Source organism: Pelodiscus sinensis, chromosome 22, assembly GCF_052426305.1.
Source record: "Pelodiscus sinensis isolate ZL-2025 chromosome 22, ASM5242630v1, whole genome shotgun sequence".
In the NCBI taxonomy this organism is placed as follows: domain Eukaryota; kingdom Metazoa; phylum Chordata; order Testudines; family Trionychidae; genus Pelodiscus; species Pelodiscus sinensis.
The window spans coordinates 15,475,666-15,497,259 of record NC_143073.1 but is presented as its reverse complement, the minus strand read 5'-3'; the positions used below and the strand labels follow the sequence as shown (position 1 = coordinate 15,497,259).

The following is a 21,594-nucleotide window of genomic DNA, read 5'->3' as shown; positions in this document are numbered from 1 at the left end:
CCAGATCCCCCCCCCCCTTCCCAGCTCTGTCCTTGAGGCTTGGCCTGTTGCCAGCTGCCAGCTCTGGCCACTAATGAGCAGATGCCGACAGAGGAGCCAGATAAGATCGGGGCTGTCAAACGGGGCCCATTCAGTGCTGAAGGACACGACCTGCATGGGGGAAAGGGGGGTGCACAGAGGCTCCCAACAGGCTGAGGACAGGGCACGCTTGGGGCCAGTAGTGCCCCCCCCTCCATCCCCACATGCATCCTTTCTTTCCCACAGACACCCCTCCGCCCCTCCCACCATCTGCACGCTGAGGTCTGGTGCAATCTGCCATTCCTCCCAGGGCACAGCCCTTAGATTTCAGTGGGGGCAGGGGGAAGGGTTCATCACATTGTAGTGTAGCCAGGATCTTCCCAAGCTTTGCCAAGGGTCCCCTCTCCCTTCAGGGGTGGGGCAGAATGCATCCATGGCTTGCCCTTCATCTCCTGCCCATGGGACCAGGGAGCGAGGGGATTGGTAGAAACAGGGGACATGGGGATCCTTTAGCTAAGGGGGCAAGTCTTGCAGTGCATGGGTATGGCCCAGGAAAGGGATGTGACTTTGTTGGCTAGGAGGTGTGGTCACAGAAGAGATGAAGTTGGGGGCTAAAGATTTATTATTAGGGTCATGCAGGGAGTTAGCTCCGTGACTCCCCTCCCTCTATGTCCCTCCCAGAGCTGTGGAGAGAACCCAGGAGTCCTGGCTCCCAGCCATTGTGTGTGGAAATGGATGGGAGTTGAGGTGGTCTGTAAGTTGGGGGACTGGTGGAGAGGGGTATCTGTGTGTTGCTGTCCTCTCCCCCACCCCCCACAGTAAGCTGGAGCAAAGAACCAGGAAGTGCTCAGCACCCGGTTCCTTTTCCCAAACTAGTTCAACTGGTCCAGCCAGCTGTGGGGCAGCCACTGGCTCAGCAGGGATTGACGGCAGTCTGGGACAAATGCACCCTGGTTCTCCCTGTCCCCAGCTGTCCCCTGCCCTCCATCATAGCCCTTTTCTCACTTCCCCCTGCAGCTGAACAATAACATTGGCACAGCTAGTGCCTCTCTAGCTGGGTAGAGAACCCAGGAGTCCTGGCTCCCAGAACCCTCTGCTCTAACCTACCAGACCCCACTCCCCTCCCAGAGAACCCAGGAGTCCTGGCTCCTTCCCACACCCTCTGGCTCCAACCACTAGCTTCTACAGCTGTGTTTCATCCTATTACCCGGACACCTGGTTTCTATGTCCTCCCTTCCCTCAGCCTCCAGACCTCTAGGTTCAGTCACATACAGCCGCTTCCCCCTATCATGGACATTTAGTTTCTAACTCTTGTATCTGGACCCCTGGGTCCTATCTCTCCCCTGCATCCCCATATACAGATCTGGGTCTCTGTACCCCCCTTTGTACTTAGCCTCTCGTTCCACCCACTACCCTGCTTGGGTTCTAGCCTCTCTCCTCCACCTCTCCTGACACCTGGGTTTGTCTCCTTCCCCCTCCCCCTTTCACCCACCCCGGATACTTGGGTTTTATGCCCACCTCCCTCCCCTTCCCCCCAGAGATAGTGCCTAGGGAGACGAAGTGCCTGGGGAGAGAGTCACCCTCCAAAGTCTGGGTGGCGGGTGAACAGGCTTTCCTGACCCCTTCCCTTGTGCAGCAGGGAGCATGTGAGTGACAGTAACAGTACTCAACCACCCAACAGGGACTCACACTGGGAGCCAGGACTCCTGGGTTCCTTCCCTGGCTCTGGGAGCGGAGTGGGCCCAGTGGCCCCTAGGATGAGGGAGGGGTGGGACAAGAACATACCAGTTTGAATTACAGGGAGTCAGACACTTGGCATTTGACCCAGTTGCGTGGGGAAGAAACTGACCCGCCCTATAAGTGGCCTTGGGAGCTGCTGACCCACTGGGGAAAGAGGGAACTGGGTCAATCCATCCTACACTGAACTATGTGGCATAATGGTAGGGGCTGGGAACCAGGACATCCCCTGGATTCTCCCCTGGTTCTGGGGGAAGAGCGGGGGCTGTTGGTTAGAACAGAGAAACTGGGAGCCAAGACTCCTGAGTTCTCTCTCTGACCCTGGGATTCTAGTGGATTAGAGAGGGTGGGGAGAGCTGGGAGCCAGGACACCTCGTTTTTAATTGTAGCTCTGTCCTGACTCACTGCATAACCTTGGGCACATCTTGCCCTTTCTCTGTGCCTCAATTTCCCCAACTGCGAAACTGGGGTAATGAGAGGCTGCCTGAAGACCACTCATCTTTTCCACTTGTACTCACCCCTCAGCCAGGTTCCTGGGCAGGACTGGCACTGACCCAGCATACGATACAAACAACACCCCTTTCCTGCCAAGTGATTCAGCCAGCTGGAAATAGCCGGTTTATGGGGAAGACAGGTGAGATGCCCGGAGCCCAACCTCAGGGCCCAGCCACCATCCCGCCCGGATTGGTTGCATTCCACCACGGCAAGCAAGGTTGCCCTAGATTCTTGGCGTGGCTCACTAGGCAGGGAGCTGGCATGCTATTCCAGTGGGGTTTGGGGGTGCAGCTGGTATTTTGGGGTACCAGATCTAGATAGCTGCTCCGGGTTCAGGGATCTTAAAGGGGGTGAGATTCAGATTTGGGACTGAAGGTTCAGGAAGATCAGTGGTGTCTATGGGAAGTCACATTTTGAAGTAGGGTGGGGTTCCCTCATGATTTGGATTGAAAGTCCAGGGGGTTGGTAAGCAGAGTTTTTCCAATGGCTCAGATGGAGTTTGAAGGGTCCGGGGCAGGTTTCAGGAACAGGTTTGCAATGGTCAGGGGTGACCAGGAGGGAACTTGGAGAACTTTGGGGGTGAATTTTGGGGGGGGACCATTCAGGGTATCTTGGTGAGTTTGGGGGATGCAATGAATTGGGGGGAGCTCTGAGCAAGAACTCAGGAATCTTGGCTCCCAGGCCTTCTCAGGGGATATGATGGGGAAGCTTTTGGAGAAGGGTGGTGTATTGGAGGAGTTTGTGGGGGCTGACCCCTGATTGTGGGGGCTGTGGTCAGACAAGACAGCACCCCAGACGCAAGGCCTGGCAAGTAGTTCTCACAGCCCCGGGGGACCTCTCCAACACAGTCCCCCTTCAAAAACCCTCTGAAAAACAAAGTCACAATAAATGGCCCAATGTCGCAAGGTTGGGTGTGTGTCCAAGGGAGGGGTTGGCCTCAGTGGCCTTCGGATTAAGGGGGGTAAAGTCCAGTCTGTCTCCCTGGCTGGCATGGATCAGCCAGCCTACAGAGGGAGTGGGAGCTAGTAGTTAGAGCAGGAGGGCTGGAAACCTAGGCTCCTGCTGTCTCTCCCTGGCTTTGAGAAGGTAGTTGGGGCTGACAAGGTAGAACGGGGGGCTGGGTTTCAGGACTCCTGGGATTTCACTCCAGCTCTGAAAGGGCAGTGGAGGCTGGTGATTAGAGTACAGAGGAGCTAAGAGCCAGGACTCCTGAGTTCTGTCCCTGGCTTGGAGGGGCGTGAGGGAGGTGAAGTGAATTAGGGTGGCCAGATGGTTTCAACAAAAATACCAGGCACACTTGACATTACATCACAATCTACACTGCATATTATTTAGAACATACTAGACTTTTATATTTTCTCATTTATATTTTCTCAATTTGTTTCCCAAACAGAAAGCTCAAATACTTTCAAACCCAGACACCTGGCAACCCTAGCTGAAGACTGAAGAGGGAACGTGTCGCATTGGACTGGCCAGCTTGGTAGGTCTCACAGTGCCAGCAGCAGGGGCCTGATCTGAGCATCTGGCTGGGCTAGGTCCCACAACCTCGCCCACCTCTCTGCCCTCATTCTCAGGCAGGCAGGGCCTGATGCTGCTGACTCTGGGCCCAGCTGGACCCAGATTCTTCAAGCCAGATCTGGATTGTGGGAGATCTGTCCCAGAGGCCTGGGACTGAAAGGCCATCCCATAGGGCTGTGGCAAGACAAACAAAGCCAGGGCCCTTCCGTGTGCCCCAGATTACAGCTGGATTTAATATTTCCTGGTGTAAACCAGGGGCAACTGCACTGGGACTGGTTCCCCTTCACTAACCTGGTGCCAGTCAGGAGTCACTCCACCAGATAAGACAGAGATTAAACATTTGCTGGCTCAGGGCAAAGAGTCAGTGACATATTTTTCTGCAAAGCAGAGTGAAAGCTAGTGGTTAGCGCCAGGGAGGTGGCTGGGAGCTAGGACTCCTGGGTTCTTTTGGGCTTATAGGCTGCCAGGGGAGGGAGGACAGTGGCATCCCCTCAGGCTCCCAGCTGCTTTTATTAGCGCTAGTTTGCTCCAGGCACTGGCTCGGTCCAGGCAGTCCCAGGGCCAGCTGAAGCCCAGCGCGCTGCCCCCCCCCCCCCCACCAGAACAGGTCTTTCCTGGGCAGGTGCATTAGGAGGCTTCTTGTGCTCAAGTGCCCTCTGGTGGTGAAGGGCAGAACTGCGCCCAGCCAGAGCTGCAGGGGCAGACAGGGGTGAGGGATATGGAGGGCCTGGGGGTTCTGGGTAGGGAGGGTGGAACTGCCCCCCATCATAGCAAGGTGGGACCCCCAAATTTGCCCTCTCCTATCAGCACATCAGCCGGCCCTGCCCCCTTCCTGGGCACTCATGGGCAACACCCCCCAGGGAGAGAACTCAGGCTCTAGGAAAGCAGTGGGGGCTGGTAGGTTAGAGCAGTGGGCTTGGAGCCAGGACTCTTGAGGTCTCTCCTGGGGGGTGTTTACTGTCCCTGCTGGGCTGGCCAGTGCCCTTTGATTCCCCAAAGCTGGGCAGAAGGGATTTGGCTAATGGCCTTTGACAGGCCCTGGGGCCTGTGGGAGCTAATCTGGGGCGCTAATGAAGCCCCGGGCAGATTGCCTGGCCCCTGGGCTAATTCCCAGAGTCGGGCGCAGGCGGTGGCTGGGGGCGGGGGGGAAGGGGAAATGCCCAGCACTCAGGCCTGGCCGGACAGCGTGGACTGAACCCCAGGGGGCAGCCAGATCCCCGGACAGAGCCCCCCCTCTGGCTGAGCACGAGCCGTAAGTCCCATGTGGGGAGCCACCTTGGGGCAGGTATGGGGAGTGTGGGGTTTGTCTTTGCATTGCTGTCTGCCCCTCCTCACTACACTGGGGTGCTCCTTTAAGAGAGCATGGGCAGCAGGGAATGGGCTAACAGGTGGATGAAGAGAGGGGTGGCTGGAATGGTGGGGGAGGGGTGAACCATGGGGGGCAATCAGGGGATGGGAGGAGGGGGTGGTCCATGGGAGAGTGGAGAGTTGGGGCTGAAGGGGCTCTGGAGGGTGGGTCAGGTAGAAGGTTAGTGAAGGAGGGAAAGGGACTATGGGGGAAGGGAGTGGTGGGTAAGAGGGAGTGAGGGAGGTCTCTGCGCTGGGAGGACAGGGGGCTATGGGGCAAACACGGGGGAAGATGGCTGTGGGGGTGGGGAAGAGGATGTTTCTGAATGGAGAAGACAGGGGAATGTGGGGCAGGCACAGGGAGAAATGGCTGTGGGGAGGTGGGGATAGGGAGGTCTCTGTGGAGGAAGGCCAAGGGGGCTGTGGGAGAGGCATGGGGAGGTGGCCATGAGGAAGGGGAGGGGGGGAGAGGAGGTCTTTCTGGGCAGAATAGGGTGGTGGAGGCCGTGGGGAGCTGGGGAAATACCTGGGGCTGGAGTGCTCTGTAATTTGGTCACTAACTGCCATTTGTGTCCCCCCGCATGTCAGTATGAGCCAGCTTTGGGGCCCCAGTCTGTGTGGAGTGCTTGGGTGCTATAGAGTAAGGGGGTCCCCCTCCATTCCATGACCCATATGAGGGGGCAGATCTTCATCAGTATCTAGCTTTGGGGGTCCCCTCTTTCCTGCCCCCACCCCTGCCTCCTCTGGACCTAGCCATGGGGAGGGCTAGCCATGGGGTGATAGCCATGGGGTGATAGCCTAGCCATGGGGAGGGCTCCTCGTGTGAACTGCACTTGTGGCCATGAAATCGGCTTACATGCATCACAGATTAAGAGAGCTTTGGATTCCCTTTTGCCCCCCATGAGATCTGCTAGGTACCGAAGTGACACCTACAGCCACTGGAGAGGGGACAGGCCATAGTGAATTCCAGGAGAACCAGGCCCTCCATCCTGCGCACTCCCTTCCCAGCTTCCATTTGGCTCATGGAGATTTTGGGGGTGCACAGTGTGATTGGGTGGCTGGAAAAGGCTGAAGCTCACTGATAAATGTTCACACATGGACATGTGTGTGTTGAATATGGACATGTCCATGTGTGTGTGTGTGTGTGTGCATGCTGCAAACGGATCAGGACACATGGCGTGCATGTGTGCTGCGCACAAACACGCCCATGTTACATGTGCATGTACACTGGAGGTATTTCCACACCTGCATATGTGTGTGTATGCACGCTATAAATAGCTCCATCCTGTGCACAAGTGTGTCAGCACACAGATACACACATGCACTCAAGGCAAGCACACTTTTACTAAAACACATGCTTTGGAACACTGAGCACATGCTAACAGACAGGCGTGCACAGAGACACGAAAATACAAGCACACGTGTACATGTATACAGATATATGAATCCACAGAGAAAGATGCAAACAACACACAAACAATCTCACATGCAAACTGTGCAAATATAGGCTGCACATAGCTACAAACACATGCAAGTCAGTGGGAAGTACTCAGCAAGGGTATGTCTACACTACAGCGCTAATTCGAACTAACTTAGTTCGAATTAGTTAATTAGAACTAAGCTAATTCGAACTAACGCATCCAGACTAAAAAACTAGTTCGAATTAGCGTTTTGCTAATTCGAACTAGCATGTCCACATTAAGTGGACCCTGAACCGGGGTTAAGGATGGCCGGAAGCAGTGCCGGCAGGGCATCAGATGAGTACTTAGAGCGTGGAGCTGCTGCCTCAGGCTAGCCGAGGGCTGTGCTTAAAGGGACCCGACCCCCACCCCAGACAGACAGTTCTCAGGGGTGCCCCGCTTGCAAAGCAGTCCTGTCTTGGAGTGCCCTGAGTGCCCACACTGGGCACATCACAGCACTCGGCCATCAGACCGGCTGCACTTGCCGCAGGCTGCCATCTGGGGAGAGGGGACAATTGGGGGGCTGCAGGAGAGCTTCCACCCCCAGAAGCCTGCAGAGCCAGCCCAGTCCTCCCCATCGGGGGCTCCCTCACCTCCTTCCACTTACCCTTCCCTAGCCCCCCTTCCTGATGTTCAAAATAAAGAAAACGTGTGGTCAAAAATAGAATCTCTCTTTATTGAACAAAACTCGGGGAGACTGGGAAAAGGAGGTGGGAGAGGGGAGGGCAACTAAAATGATCAGAGGTTTGGAACAGGTCCCATATGAAGAGAGGCTAAAGAGACTGGGACTTCTCAGCTTAGAAAAGAGGAGACTGAGGGGGAATAGGATAGAGGTCTCTAAAAGCAGGAGTGGGGTGGAGAGGGTGCTTAAAGAAAAGTTCTTCATTAGTTCCCATAATAGAAGGACTAGAGGACACCAAAGGAAAGGAATAGGTAGCAGGCTTCAAACTAGTAACAGAAAGTTCTTCTTCACAAAGCAAAGAGTCAACCTGTGGAACTCCTTGCTGCAGGAGGCTGTGAAGGCTAGAACTAGAACAGAGTTTAAAGAGAAGTGAGATAAAGTCATGGAGGTTGGGTCCATGGAGTGGTATTAGCCAGGGGGTAGGAGTGGTGTCCCTGCCCAAAGTTTGTGGAAGGCTGGAGAGGGATGGCACGAGACAAATGGCTTGGTCACTGTCTTCGGTCCATCCCCTCCAGGGTCCCTAGGGTTGGCTGCTGTTGGCAGACAGGCTACTGGGCTAGATGGACCTTTGGTCTGACCCAGTACGGCCATTGTAAGCTTAGGGCTCAGGGTCGGGGGTCTCACTGGACAACCTTGATTTTCATGCACACCTGCTCCTGGGTGGCCAGGCTGGCAGCTCTCGTGTCCTAGACGGCCACTTTCCTGTGCCTAGTGCGGAGGTCGTGGACAAGGTCCACGATGTCCGCACTAGCCCAGGCGGGTGCCCACCTCTTGCGGTCCCGGGCAAGCTCCCGGGAGCCGCCAGCCTGGTCCCGAGAAGAGGGGGAGGGCTGGGGGGCATCGGGTGGCTGGCTCGAGCTGTGCCAGGTGCAGGGTCTGCTGGCTGGGTGCTGGCAGGCTTGCACCTGACACGGGCACCGTAGCCAGCCTGTGCCCCTTTAAGGGGTCCGGGGCCGGGAGGGGGGCATACGAGTTTCCCTGGTGTTGGCCAGAGTGGCCACCAGGGCAAGCTGGGAAGGGCTAGCCTCCCACTAGTTCGAATTAAGGGGCTACACACCCTTTAATTCGAACTAGTAAGTTCGAACTAGGCTTAGTCCTCGTAAAATGAGGTTTATCTAGTTCAAACTAAGCGCTCCGCTAGTTTGAATTAAGTTCGAACTAGCGGAGCGCTAGTGTAGCGCCTATCAAAGTTAATTCGAACTAACGTCCGTTAGTTCGAATTAACTTTGTAGTGTAGACATACCCCAAGAGTAGGTGCACACACAGCCCCAGAAAACACATGTGTGCTCAGGCTCACCTGCACAAGCAAAACAAATATATTGATCTGGAAATATACATACACTTTCCCTAAACACAAATGCTTGTGCAAACACAAGCGTGCCCACAGTCACTCTTGCCTGCATGTGCCCATGCCTGCATAATCTTTCATTTGGGATGTGAAAGGTTAACTGGTAGGGGCTGGAGCAGCTCCTTGCCTGCTGTGGGCAGGGTCTGCTCTGGTCATCCATAGCAGCCCTGTCCACAGTAGGCCAGAGCATCCCACAGGCGGGGGCTGCTCCTGTGTCCAGAGCAGCCTCTCTCCATAGGGAGTCTGGGTGCCCTACAGGCAGGGACCCCCTCTCCCGTGTCCCCTTTAACCAGTTAACCAATGAAATGGGATTTTATGTCTGTATCTTGCATGTGCACACAGACACGCCGGCATACACAAAACACAAAATGCAGGCATGCATGCACACATGCAGTCTTGCATGAACATGTGCTCAATCGTGAACTCATGAAACTGCATGGACACCACTGTACACATACTCTGGTTGACTTTCCCTTGCCACCTCCACATCCCCCAGCTAATCTCTGCACCAGGATGATGTGGATGGTGAAAACACCATGCCCTAGTGCAAACAGGGACTGAAGGGGTGGACCTCTGCACTAGTGCAAGACGTATAGCCTGTCTAGTTGAGTGTATGTGTGGGAGGCTGTGGAGCCCTTGTGCACAGCTGGGATTGGGGCCGGGGGAAGAGGAGGGTTTATGTGTCTGGCTGACCATGCCAGGTCCACTTAGGCCCAGATGTGTGGGGAGCCTTGGGCTATACAGATAGGAGATGGATCAGGCTGGCCAGATGTATGTGGGAGGGGTATTCAGATGTCTGGTGGGGCTGGGTGCAGCAGAGGCTTCCTTCCCTGTTTCATCCACATGTTTGTGAGACCTGCAGCCATTGGGGAAGGCTGTCCGAGTTCCATGTCCAGATATGCTTGTCTCAGGACACCATCCAGATATGTCGGGGGTCCCTGGGACCAGCTGAGGCCAGCTCTCCAGATGCATTCTCCTTCTGGGAGGCCATACAGATACCCTCCTTCTGGGAGGCCACACATAGGCTTTGTCCTCCCACCTCCAGCACCCGGCTCCTCATCTCCTCTCCCTTCTCTTTTCTGCAGGTGACTCAGCACCGCCATGGACATTGGCGGCTTGGAGACGGTGGTGGCCAACTCAGCCTATGTGTCAGCCCGGGGCAGCGTGGATGCCAGTGCGGCCTCCACTTTGCGGGACAAGAAGATGCGGGCAAAACTGAAGCTTCCCCACATCACGCAGTGTGAACACCTGAAGGACCAGATGGACCTGAACTTCCAGAGCATCTGCCTCCGGCAGCCCATTGGCAAGCGGCTCTTCCAACAGTTCCTGGAGGACCAGGAGGCATTCAAGGCGGCTGGCGGACTCTGGAAGAGCATGGAGGAGTATGCAGCGTCCGAGGAGAATGAGAGGACCCAGAAGGCCCAGAAGACTGTCAACCAATTCTTTGACTCAGCCTCCAAGACCTTCTGCTCCTTCCTGGAGGAGAAAGTCGTCATGAGGGTCAAGGAAGATGCCAAGCATGGGCGAGCAGACCTCTTCAAAGAGACAGAACAGCACCTGTTGAAGCACCTGGAGGACCAGGCCTTGGCCAAGTACAAGGACAGCTTGTTCTTTGCCCGCTTCCTGCAGTTCAAGTGGCTGGAGGGGCAGAGTGTGACGGAGGAGTGGTTCCTGGATTTCCGGGTGCTGGGCAAAGGGGGCTTTGGTGAGGTCTGCGCCTGCCAGATGAGGGCCACCGGCAAGATGTACGCCAACAAGAAACTCAACAAGAAGCGGCTCAAAAAACGCAATGGATATGAGGCAAGAGCTTGGGGGGGGGCAGGCCCCAAGGCTAGGAGCCAGGACATCTGGGTTCCATCCCCAGCTCTGGAAGAGGAGTGGGGGGCTGATGGATTAGTTCAGGGGAGGGTTAGGGAACCAAGACTCCTGGGTTCTCCCAGCTCTGGGAGGGGAGCTGGCTCTTCTAAGTGCATGGCCTTGGGTCCAGTTGGCTGGGGCAGAGCCGTGTGGGCTGCTGTGTACAGGATCCTGGGTGCCAGGGTGTCCTAGGTGGCGTGGGGCACAGGTGTGGCCTCGAGGGCTCTCTGATGTGCCTGCAGCTGGGTCGCTCCATGGGCTAGGGGTTAGTCTGGAGGGACACAGCCCCTCTCCCCTCCACAGAGATGTGGGGCTATGGTGACCCGCCTTGTTTCATTACTGGGTGCTCAGGAGGCTGGTGCAGATCCCAACTTCCTTTGCATTGCTCCCCACTTCTATGGAGAAGGGACAGCGGGGCACATGGATGGGGGGACTGAGGAGGGATGGAGGGTTTGGTATAAAGATTTTTACTGCCTTCTGATTGGTTAGTGCAAACATCTCCCACAGTTTGATTGGCTATTGAGGAGCCATCCCTGGGTCTCCTCATTGGTGCTGGGGCCCAACTCAGCTGGGAGAGACAGGAGCCAGTCTTGGGACAAGGGAGCTAGATTGAGAGCCTGGTCTTTTGGGTTCTCTCCCTGTCTCTGGGAGGAAATGAGGGTTAGAGCTTAGCACAGGGGGACTGGGAGCTGGGACTGTCTCTTGCGGTGTTTTCACACCATGGCATTGGCGTGTCTGCTGCTTTCACAACCCAACACTTTCAGTGGTTTGATATTTGCTAAAGGCAGTATCTGCTAATTGTGCCATGTGGCCCTGCCCAGAGAGAAGGAGCCTGATTTCCTGGAGCAAGGAAGTGGGGTAGACAGTGTCCTGCAGAGGTGTGTGTGTGTAATTTAGGGGTTTCCCAACTACATATATTACCTGGATGTTTCTGTAGTCATCTGGGAGAAGTGTGGGACGTCATCGGTAGGTTTCAGAATTAACATAATCAATTGCAATGCATGAGGCAACTGCCTTCTCTAACTGCGAGGGTCTCAGGCAGCTGAAGCTAACCCCAAACAGCCGAGGTCCCCAAACAGCTAACCCCAAACAGCCAAGTCTGAGGCGGGGATCATAGGATTCCGTCTGTAATTCTCCATAACAGTGACATCAGAATTGTTCTGTTACCAATGAGGAAGGAACGACCGGAAGCCATCTGGGGGGCAGTAGGTGGGGAGCAGTTCAGACACAGCTTTACTTTGAGATTTAGGGTTCAGCTTGAAAAGGCAGGGGCAGGGGATACCAGCCTGAGCCCTGCCATTGGAGTTTGGGGTGCAGGGCTGAGGTGAGGTATGTGGGAGGTTTGGGGGTTCGGTCTGAGTTTGAGAGGGAAGACTGAGGGGCTGAGCTGAGTTTGGAAATAGCCATTCGAGGGGGGTGGCTGTAAGATGCAGGGCAAGGTTGAGGGGTTCAGACTGTGTGAGTGTGTGCATGCGAATGATTGCTTGTGCGTGGGGGGGGGTGAGAAAGAGAGAGCTCCCCACTTAGCAAAGCCCACCATGGCCTAACACACACATCCCTACACCAAAGCCACACTCAGTTTGACACACACAGGACTTGATGCACACACACAGGCCCTCCCCCACAACACCCCCCCCCCCAGCTATGCCCCAAGATAACCGCCCACCCCCGCACTGAGTTATTTTGGTCCAAGCAAATTAGCACCAGCTAATCCTGGCTGCGCTTCCCTGGAAAGAGGCTTGGGGCTGAGCCTCATGTGCTGAATGCCAACCTCCCCTCTTTTCTCCTTATACACTCCTTCCACCCTGCCCCCAACGCACCCATCCATCCCTCCATCCGCCCACAACCCTCCCTCCCTCCACAATCTATCCACCCTCCCACAATGCAACCATTCCTCCACCCCATCCATCCACCCTCACAATGTTTCCATCCATCCATCCCCCCACCCCACCATCCATCCCCCCTCTACCCCATCCATCCACCCTTACAATGCATCCATTCATCCCCTCCCACAATGCACTCATCCATCTATTCATCCACCCCCACAACCCATCATCCATCCATCCCCCCACAATGCACCTGTCCATCAGCCCATCAGCAGCCCCTGACCCAAAAAAGGTTCCCCACGCCTGCCGCGCACCCTCCCTTCCCGCACATTGTCTCCCTCCCTTTGGACCCCTCCCCCACCTCTCTATGAGGCATTGCAATGGACCAGCGTCTTGCACCTGTGTGCCCTGTGCCCCACGCTGCTGATGCCCAGGGGCGACTCCCCACTGATCCATCCCTTCCACTTCCCACCAGGGCGCCATTGTGGAGAAGAGGATCCTGGCCAAGGTGCACAGCCGATTCATTGTCACGCTGGCCTACGCCTTCCAGACCAAGGTGGACCTGTGTCTGGTCATGACCCTCATGAATGGTGGGGACCTCAGGTAAGTGGGGCCCTTTTGTGCCCCTCCCTGTATGGGGGTGGCATCATAGGAATATCTACCCAGTCTCAGGAAATCCCCCCTCCCGGGCTTATCCTGGGCTACAGCCAAGCCCCCATAGCTCCCCCCACCTCTTCATCCATCCCTCCATCTATTTCCCCTTCGCCATCATGTTCTTCTCTGTGGGCCTGGCTCCCTGGCAAGACAACATCTCACATCATGCACCATGGACAGGGATTCCCATGGTGCACTGCTCTTCCTCTCCTTGAGAATGTGGTGCATCATGGGAGTTGTATTTCAGTTGCCTCATGTCCCCTGGGGTGCAAAATCTGACAATCAGGGTGCATGGCCTTCCAAGCCAAGGTCCTCTGTCCTGGTCACGTGTCCCCCCTGTCCCCAGGTACCATGTCTCCGAGTCACTTCCCCCTCTGCCCTCCCCAGGTAGCAAGTCTGTGTCACACCTTACCCCTGCCCTCCCTATGTACTTCCGCTCTGCGTCACCTCCCCCCGACCTCCCTCCGGAGGTACTGTGTCTCTGTGTCACCTACCCCTCTGCCCTCCCCAAGTACCACCTCTGCATGTCACCTCCCTCCTTTCCCCTCAGATACTGCATCTCCACATCACCTCCTCCCCGCCCAGCCCAGGTACCGCATCTATGCATCACCTGCCTCCTTCCCGCCCCCCCTCCCGCCCCAGGTACCATGTCTACAACGTGGATGAGAAGAACCCTGGGTTCCCAGAGTCCCGGGCAGTTTTTTACACAGCCCAGATCATCTGTGGCTTGGAGCACCTGCACCAGAACCGCATCATCTACCGCGACCTCAAGCCCGAAAACGTGCTACTGGACGACGCAGGTGAGGGGGTGGGGCTGGGCTGGGGGTCATGGGGTGGGGCTCTGGGGGTGAGGGCAGGGAGGGGTTAAGGTCTTGAGGGGAGTGGATGTGTGTAGGGGCGTGGGAGAGGATCTCGGGAGGAGGGGGCGTCCCACCCCATCTAATGTTGGTTCCCGTCTGCCCAGGCCATGTCCGCCTATCAGATCTGGGGCTGGCGGTGGAGCTGCCAGAGGGGAAGGACAAGACCAAGGGGTATGCAGGGACACCAGGTGAGCAAAATGGGGAATCGCAGCTCCCTGAGGGGGGGGCAGGGCTGTAAGGGCCCCTGTCCCCCCACTGTCTCAGGGATTCGCTCTGGTACCCCTTCTGCCAGACCCCACTTCAGGGTCCCCCATCCCAGCCCCCTTCCCTCCCCTTCTCTACCCCTCCTGCTCTGCCCCCAGCTCCTCCAGCGCCTCTCCCAGCCCCCTCTCCAGGGTTCCCATCTCAGCTCCCATTGCTCCAGTCCCCTGGCTCCACCTCTTCAGCCCTGCTCTCCTTCTCCCAGATGCCTCTCCAGGCTCCCCCAGTCCAGCCATCCTTCCCTCCATCCCCCACCCTTTCAATCCTTTCCCCCAACCCCCAGCCTCTTTCCTTCCCCCCACCTCAAGCCTCCCTCTCCTAGCCCCTAGTCCCCACTCCAGGTTACTCTGTCTCAGCTCCCCCCACTCCAGCCCCCTTAGCCCCTTTTACCCCATCCCTGCCCCCTACCTCCAGCGCCGCAGCTCCCCATCACAGACCTCTTCCCCCACTCCACCCCTTCCCCCACCCCTCCAGTCCTAGCCCCCCACCTCCAGCTCCCCGCCAACCCCTAGCCCTTCATCCCAGCCATCCCAGCCCCCCCAGCCCCAACTCAGACCCCAACCCCTCCTCCACCCTGCCCTGCCTGGGGTCTCTCACCCCTATCTCTCTCCCCCAGGGTTCATGGCCCCGGAGCTGCTGCAGAACCAGGAGTACGACTGGAGTGTGGATTATTTCACCCTGGGGGTGACGCTCTATGAGATGATTGAGGCCAAGGGTCCCTTTCGTAGCCGGGGTGAGAAGGTAAAGGGGACCTGCTCCCCCCACCATGCAGCCTCCAAACGAGCCCCAGAGTTATCCCTGGTCTGTCCCTCCCAGCCCGAAGCCCTAATCCATGGAGAGGGGGAGGGCTTGGATTGAGAGGCTGGAAGGGGGGCTGCGAGGAGAGGGGTCTCAATGGGGCGCAGGAGGGAGAGGAGTGTCTGGAGGAGGTGGGAGTTTGGGAGGGGGAGGTCTAGGAGTAGAGGGAGGCTCAAAGGTGAGGGGCTAGAGCAGAAGTGGTTAGGAGTAGGGGAGGGTTGGGAATAGAGGGGGCTCAGGTCAGGGGAAAGTCAAGGGAGTAGAGGGCTCAGATGTGGAGCTGGAGGTGGGAGGAGAACAGAATCAGAGGGGGGATCTGCGATCCTCAGCCTCCCCACAAGGGGGTGACAAGGACCAGGCCCAGCACAGCCAGGGGTGTCCGTCCATCTGTCCATTGTCCCGCCCACCATGCAGGTGGAGAACAAAGAGGTGACCCGGCGCATCCTACATGACCCTGTGCAGTACTCGGAGAAGTTCAGCCCTACCTGCCAAGCCGCCTGCGAGGGGCTGCTGGCCAAGGACCCAGCCGGTCGCTTGGGCTTCCGCGACAACCAGTGCGCCCAGCTCAAAGCCCTGCCACTCTTCCAGAAGATGAACTGGGGCCGCCTAGAGGCAGGTAACATGCCCCCCTGAGTCCTCCAGGGGTCTCCCAAGTCCTGCTAGCTCCCAGGATGAGGGGCTCCCCAAAACCCCCATTCCATCCCCCATCCTCCAGGGCTGAGAAGCCCCCCTGGCCTGTCCCAACCCCCAAGATGAGGGGTCCACCACTGAACCCTCCCAGAATTAGGAGGAATCCTCCACACCCTGACCCATCCCCCTATATTGCCCACCCCCAGTACAAGGGATTCACAGCCCCCCCCCCCCCAAGAGAAATCAAATGTAGAGGTGATGGGTTGCCAACTCATCTTCTCAAGTCCACCTGCCCAGGGCACCACCACTGTGTGTGTGTGTTACAGAGTGCACAGCCTGTGGTTCTGTATTTCAGAGACCTTTGTGTGCATGCAGTGGACCAGTGGTGTGTACAGGTTGGGGGGGATGATTGTGATATGTATTGGGGCATCATGTGTGTTGGCGTTGCTGTGTACCTTGGGCTGTGACAGGTATTGGGTACTGGGGGGTTTTGTGTTTGTGGTGTGTATGGGCATCTGTGTGTGGGGTGGCTGGGGTGGATTTTGGGCTACAGTGTATATTGGGGTTGTGCTCATTGGGAGTTGTGTGCATGGGAGCTGTGGCAGGTATCTGGGATTGTGGGTGTCATTAGCCATGTCTGCAGCGGTTGTGGTGTGTATTGGGGGTTGTGTGGTGGATATTGGAGTTTGTGTGTGTGATGGCTGTGGAGAGTATTGAGGGTTGCGAATATTAGGTTGCATGCATGATGTTTCTGGTGTGTTAGGAGTTGTCTGGTGGATATTGGAGTTTGTGTATGCAGTGGCTGTAATGGTTATTGGGGGTTGTGCATGTCAGGTGCTATAGTGGGGACTGAGAGTCGTGGTTGCAGTGAGGACAAGTGTGCTGACGTGGGGAGGGGCATGTGGTGGTTACACTGGGCAACCATGTGTATTGCGTTATGTATAGATTGGTCGTAGTTGGGTTGTGTGTGTGCTGGTCATGGTGAGGAACCAGTGTTGGTGATGACAAGACTGGTTGTGTGGAGGGGGGGATCACAGTGGGGAACCAGGCAATGGTGCCAGAGGGTTGGATTGTGTGTGTTGCGGTTGAGGTGGGGTTGTGTGTGCGGTGGTCATGGTGAGGAACTGAGCAGTGTTGCCACGGGGTTGTGTGGGATGTGCAGTGGTACTGGTTGAGTTGTGTGTGCATTGATCACAGTGCAGAATCAGGCAGTGGTACCATAGGGTAGCATTGTCTGTGCTGTGATTGCGGTTGGATTGTGTGTGCAGTGGTCATGGTGTCCACAAGCTTGTGCTGTGCACAGCCAGTTGCATTCTGCATCGAGGCTGTCCCTCCATAGCCCCTAACACTCCACCCATGTTTCCATGTCCCCCCATCCAGGTCTGCTGGAGCCACCCTTTGTGCCCGACCCCAAGACAGTCTACGCCAAGGACATTGAGGAGGTGGGCGCCTTCTCCACAGTGAAGGGGGTGATGCTGGATGACCAGGACAAGGCATTCTATGAGGAGTTCTCCTCTGGCAACATCCCCATTCCCTGGCAGGAGGAGATGGTGGAGACCGGGGTCTTCGGGGAACTCAACATCTGGGGGCCCAAAGGCACCATCCCCAGGGACCTCGACCACACCATGCCCGCCAACAGCGTCAGCAGCAAATCAGGGACGTGCCTCCTGCTGTGAAAGGGAGGAGGGGGGTGGGAACACACTTTCTGCCCCCTGGGTCGCCCCAGAGACTCAGCTACTCCCAGCCCACTAGAGACCTCATGACTCCTACAGTGGTGGTCTCACAGCCACACGGGATGAGGAGAAAACCCAGGAGTCCTGGATCCCAGCTCCCCCTTTCCCCCCGCCCAACCCCCTAGAACCTCCCTCCCCTTACAGAGCTGTGGAAGGAAGTGGGTTTGGAAAATTAGAGTGAGGGGGAGGAGTGAGACCCAGGACTCCTGGGTTCCATTCTTTGCTTGGGGGGTTAGGGTGGTGGCTTGGGCTGGGAACCCGGACTCCTAGGTTCTTTCCCTGGTTCTGGGAGGGGAGGACTCCGGCCTCCCGTGTTCCATTCTTGGGACAAGAAGTTTGAGGAAAAATTATACTCATTGCTATTCATCAGCATAACATTTCAATAGCACTTTATCCCCCATTAAGTAATTCCCCTTTCATTTCCTACAGTCAGGATCCTCCCCGATTTCACAGACAGCTGGGCGGGGAGGCAGGAAGGGCTGATGGTCCCTCAGGGATGGGACTGGAACCCTGGAGTCGTTGCCTGTCACCTCTAGGTCAGCAGGTCCCGTCTTTGGACCAGAGGGCTGGGGGGGAGGGGTCAATTCTTCGTCCCTTCCTGAGTCGTTTAGTGGTGGTCACCGGGTTCTAGCCCATGACACAGCTCCAGGGTGGTCTGCCATCCAGTTTGGTGTATGTTCTTCTGCCGTTTGTCTGGCGGCATGGTAGCTCCATTCCCCTTGTCATGAGTTTAGTAGCCAATTTTGTATATAATAATAAATGGGGTTGTGGTCACGGCAGATGGACCAGCCTGCAGTTGGTCTTTTCCTAGGCATGCACAGGGAGGGTGGGAGGCACCTGTGTCGTGTGTTGTGGGTGGGCATAGACATAAGCTACACATCCAGCAGGGTTGCAATCTCACACAAACTTCAGTCACAGTTGTACAGTCTCCTAAAACACACCCCACCCCCACTTCTACAATCATTCACAGATATGCATTCACAGCCAAACAAGCTCTCATTCCTGTAGCTAGTCATTCAGAGATATAGTCACAGCCACACAATTTGTTTCTCTCTCTCTCCCTCTCACTCACACACACCATTGTCATAGTTGAAAAGTCATAGTCACATACGTATCTACAGTCATTCTGTCATAGACTCTTTACTACATCCTCCTCCCACCACATAATTACAGTCATTCACAATTGCACTCACAACCCATACAGTCTCTTAGTCTTCCCATGCGGTACATTCTCTCGCAGTTATAATCGCTTAATCAACCCACCCCATTACAGTCATTCACAAGTACAGCCATAAAGTCTTAGTCACACATACAGATACAGTCATTCACAGATGCATAAACTCAGGCTCAGACACAGTCTCTTAATCTCACACACAACTACAGCCATGTCTTCATAATCTTAGGTATGCATCCTCACACAACTGTAGTCATTCACAGTTACACTGTATCAGTTGTGTATGGATGCATAAGTAAAAAACTATAACAGCATGACTGTATTTGTGCATGAGATTAGGAGCCTGGAGTTGAGCTTGTACATCTATGAATTACTGTAACTGTATGTATGACTAAAACTTGATGGCCACAACTGTGAATTACTGTAGTTTGGTGTGCATGATTAAAAGAGTATGATTGTGGGAGACTGTATAAAAGAGACTAAAATATTATACTAATGTGACTGTAATTATGAATGGCTGTAGTTGTGGGTAATGTAGTTAAGAGCCTAAGAGAAATTGTGTGACTGTACAACTATAACCACAGTGTGTATGTGTATGACAGAGAGAGTCTACAACATTATATTATTAAGGTTATATTATATCTATATTAATGAATGACTGTAGATGGATGTGTGATTATGAGACTCTAGGTATGTGCAGACTCTAGGAGTACGTCTAGACTACAGGCTTTTGTCGACAGAGGCTTTGTCAACAGATACAGGCAGTCCCCGGGTTACGTACAAGATAGGGACTGTAGGTTTGTTCTTAAGTTGAATTTGTATGTAAGTCGGAACTGGTACATATTGTAGGGGAAACTCTAGCCAAACATTTCTCCAGAGCTCAGTTTTATTCTCCCACACCTCACTTCCCTCAGTCCTTTATTCTCAAGCTGAGGTGTCTGCTGAGAAAAGCCGCTCCGCGTCTCCCTGGTCTGCTGGTGGGGGGGCGCTAGCTTCGCGTCTCCCTGGTCTGCTGGGGGGAAGCAGCTAGTGCGGGGTTGCCTCACCCCGTTTGTAAGTAGGGATCTGATGTAAGTCGGATCCATGTAACCCGGGGACTGCCTGTACTGTCGACAAAGCTTCTGTTGACAAAGAGTATCTAGACTACATCCAGTTCCGTCAACAAAGCAAACCACTTTGTCGACATGAGAGTGTAGATGCAAAGGACAGTGTAGCTGCAATAACGTCTTCTGTCGACAGAACTCTGTCAACAAAAAGCATTATTCCTCATAGAATGAGGTTTACTGCTGTCGACAAAACTGCTGAGTTCTGTCGATGTTATGTCGACAGAACTCGGCGGTAGAGTAGATGCAGGTATAGTTTTGTCGACAAAAGTCCACTTTTGTTGACAAAACCCTATAGTCTAGACACACCCATACTGTCGACAAAACTTCTGTTGACAAAGAGCGTCTAGACTACATCCAGTTCTGTCGACAAAGCAAGTCGCTTTGTCGACATGAGAATGTAGACGCAAAGGACAGCGTAGATGCAATAATGCCTTCTGTCAACAGAACTCTGTCAACAAAAGGCGTTATTCCTCGTAGAATGAGGTTTACTGCCGTCAACAAAACTGCCGAGTTCTGTCGACATAATGTTGACAGAACTCGGTGGTAGTGTAGACGCAGGTATAGTTTTGTCGTCAAAAGTCCACTTTTGTCAACAAAACCCTGTAGTTTAGACACACCCTAGGTGTCTATAATTAAGAAACTGTAGTTGCCCACTATTACACAGCCTCAAACACACACACACACCACTCAGTCACACATACTCACACTTGTACCATCCTTTAGCCACACACACAAACTACTTCAATTGGCAAAGAATTAAACGAAGGCAGATAAATGTCAGAACAGCCCCCAGGCCTGTCTGAAAGATGCTTCAGCTGAATCCAAGTTGTACAGGCCATCTGGGTGTAATACTTCAGCCTATGCTGGACAAGAGGTGAAAATTAGGTCCTTTCTGGCCTGAAAATTGATAAACTCTATCCACCACTACACACAGTCATTAAGTATTTGGATTACACACATGCACACACACTACAATCATTCACAGTTACACAGTCTCAGTTGTATACAGAGAAGCAAAATGCAGGACAATGTAGCACTTTAAAGACTAACAAGATGGTTTATTAGATGATGAGCTTTCGTGGGCCAGACCCACTTCCTCAGATCAAATAGTGGAAATATCAATAGTGGTCTGGTCCACTATTTGATCTGAGGAAGTGGGTCTGGCCCACGAAAGCTCATCATCTAATAAACCATCTTGTTAGTCTTTAAAGTGCTACATTGTCCTGCATTTTGCTTCAACTACCCCAGACTAACACGGCTACATTTCTATCACTATTGTATACAGAGAGTGAGTCTTTGCAAGCTGTTTATGGAGCTGAAGTGTGTGCACATAAACACAATATGAGAGCATCACTTGCAATCACAGTCACCTCAACAAAACAGAAGGAGCATGACAAAAATCAGACCCTTGGAAGCATGCACATGCCAACAAGCAGGCTGACATTCAGTCACTCAGCCCTTTACAGACTGACACACAAAGCACTGGTTGCAGAACTGCCATTGTGTATATACAGTCAGTCTTGTGCGAACAGTGACAGTCATCCAACCACCTAGGTTAAGTCACACATGTAACACACACAGTCATACAGTCACTGTTGCGCAATCACTGTGTAAGACACAGACACCCGGAAACAAACACCATAGACACAGTCTTACTCAAGCACAGCCACAAACACACCACAATGCTACATGAGCACAATCACACAAGCAATGTGCTGCAAAATCAGTCATGGGGCTACAAAATAATCTCACTTGAAAAGGAAGCCTTTCACAATCACCATCACAACTAGACAATTGCACCTGATCTCAGCTACTCATAGCCACACCATTGCTGACAGCCACACAGACAAGCAGAAACCATCACAACAGCTCCCAGACGTGACTCAACATTGTCGCAGCTGCACAAGTGTTCAAAACCACAGTTCTACATTGTCACAACTGTCTAGCTACTCCCCAGTGTCAGTTGGCCATCCTCACAGCAGCACCAAACCTCCTAGTCACAGCATGACCCCCAGCACCAGCACAGTCCCATGTCATCACAACCATACCTAAGCCCAGCCCTGCACTGTCACAGCTACTCCTAGTCTTGA

The 21,594-nt window shown here is 54.5% G+C and overlaps 1 protein-coding gene across 1 annotated transcript; it reads left to right on the top strand.

Annotated features, from left to right (window-relative positions):
• The first annotated feature begins 9,460 nt into the window (after positions 1-9,460).
• On the top strand, positions 9,461-17,615 carry GRK1 (G protein-coupled receptor kinase 1). The gene is made up of 7 exons (XM_075907751.2): positions 9,461-10,405; positions 12,764-12,891; positions 13,585-13,742; positions 13,907-13,990; positions 14,680-14,804; positions 15,276-15,477; positions 16,872-17,615. The coding sequence occupies exons 1-7, from the start codon at positions 9,707-9,709 to the stop codon at positions 17,165-17,167; spliced, it is 1,692 nt and encodes a 563-aa protein (XP_075763866.1). The 5' UTR covers positions 9,461-9,706; the 3' UTR covers positions 17,168-17,615.
• Positions 17,616-21,594: the final 3,979 nt, after the last annotated feature.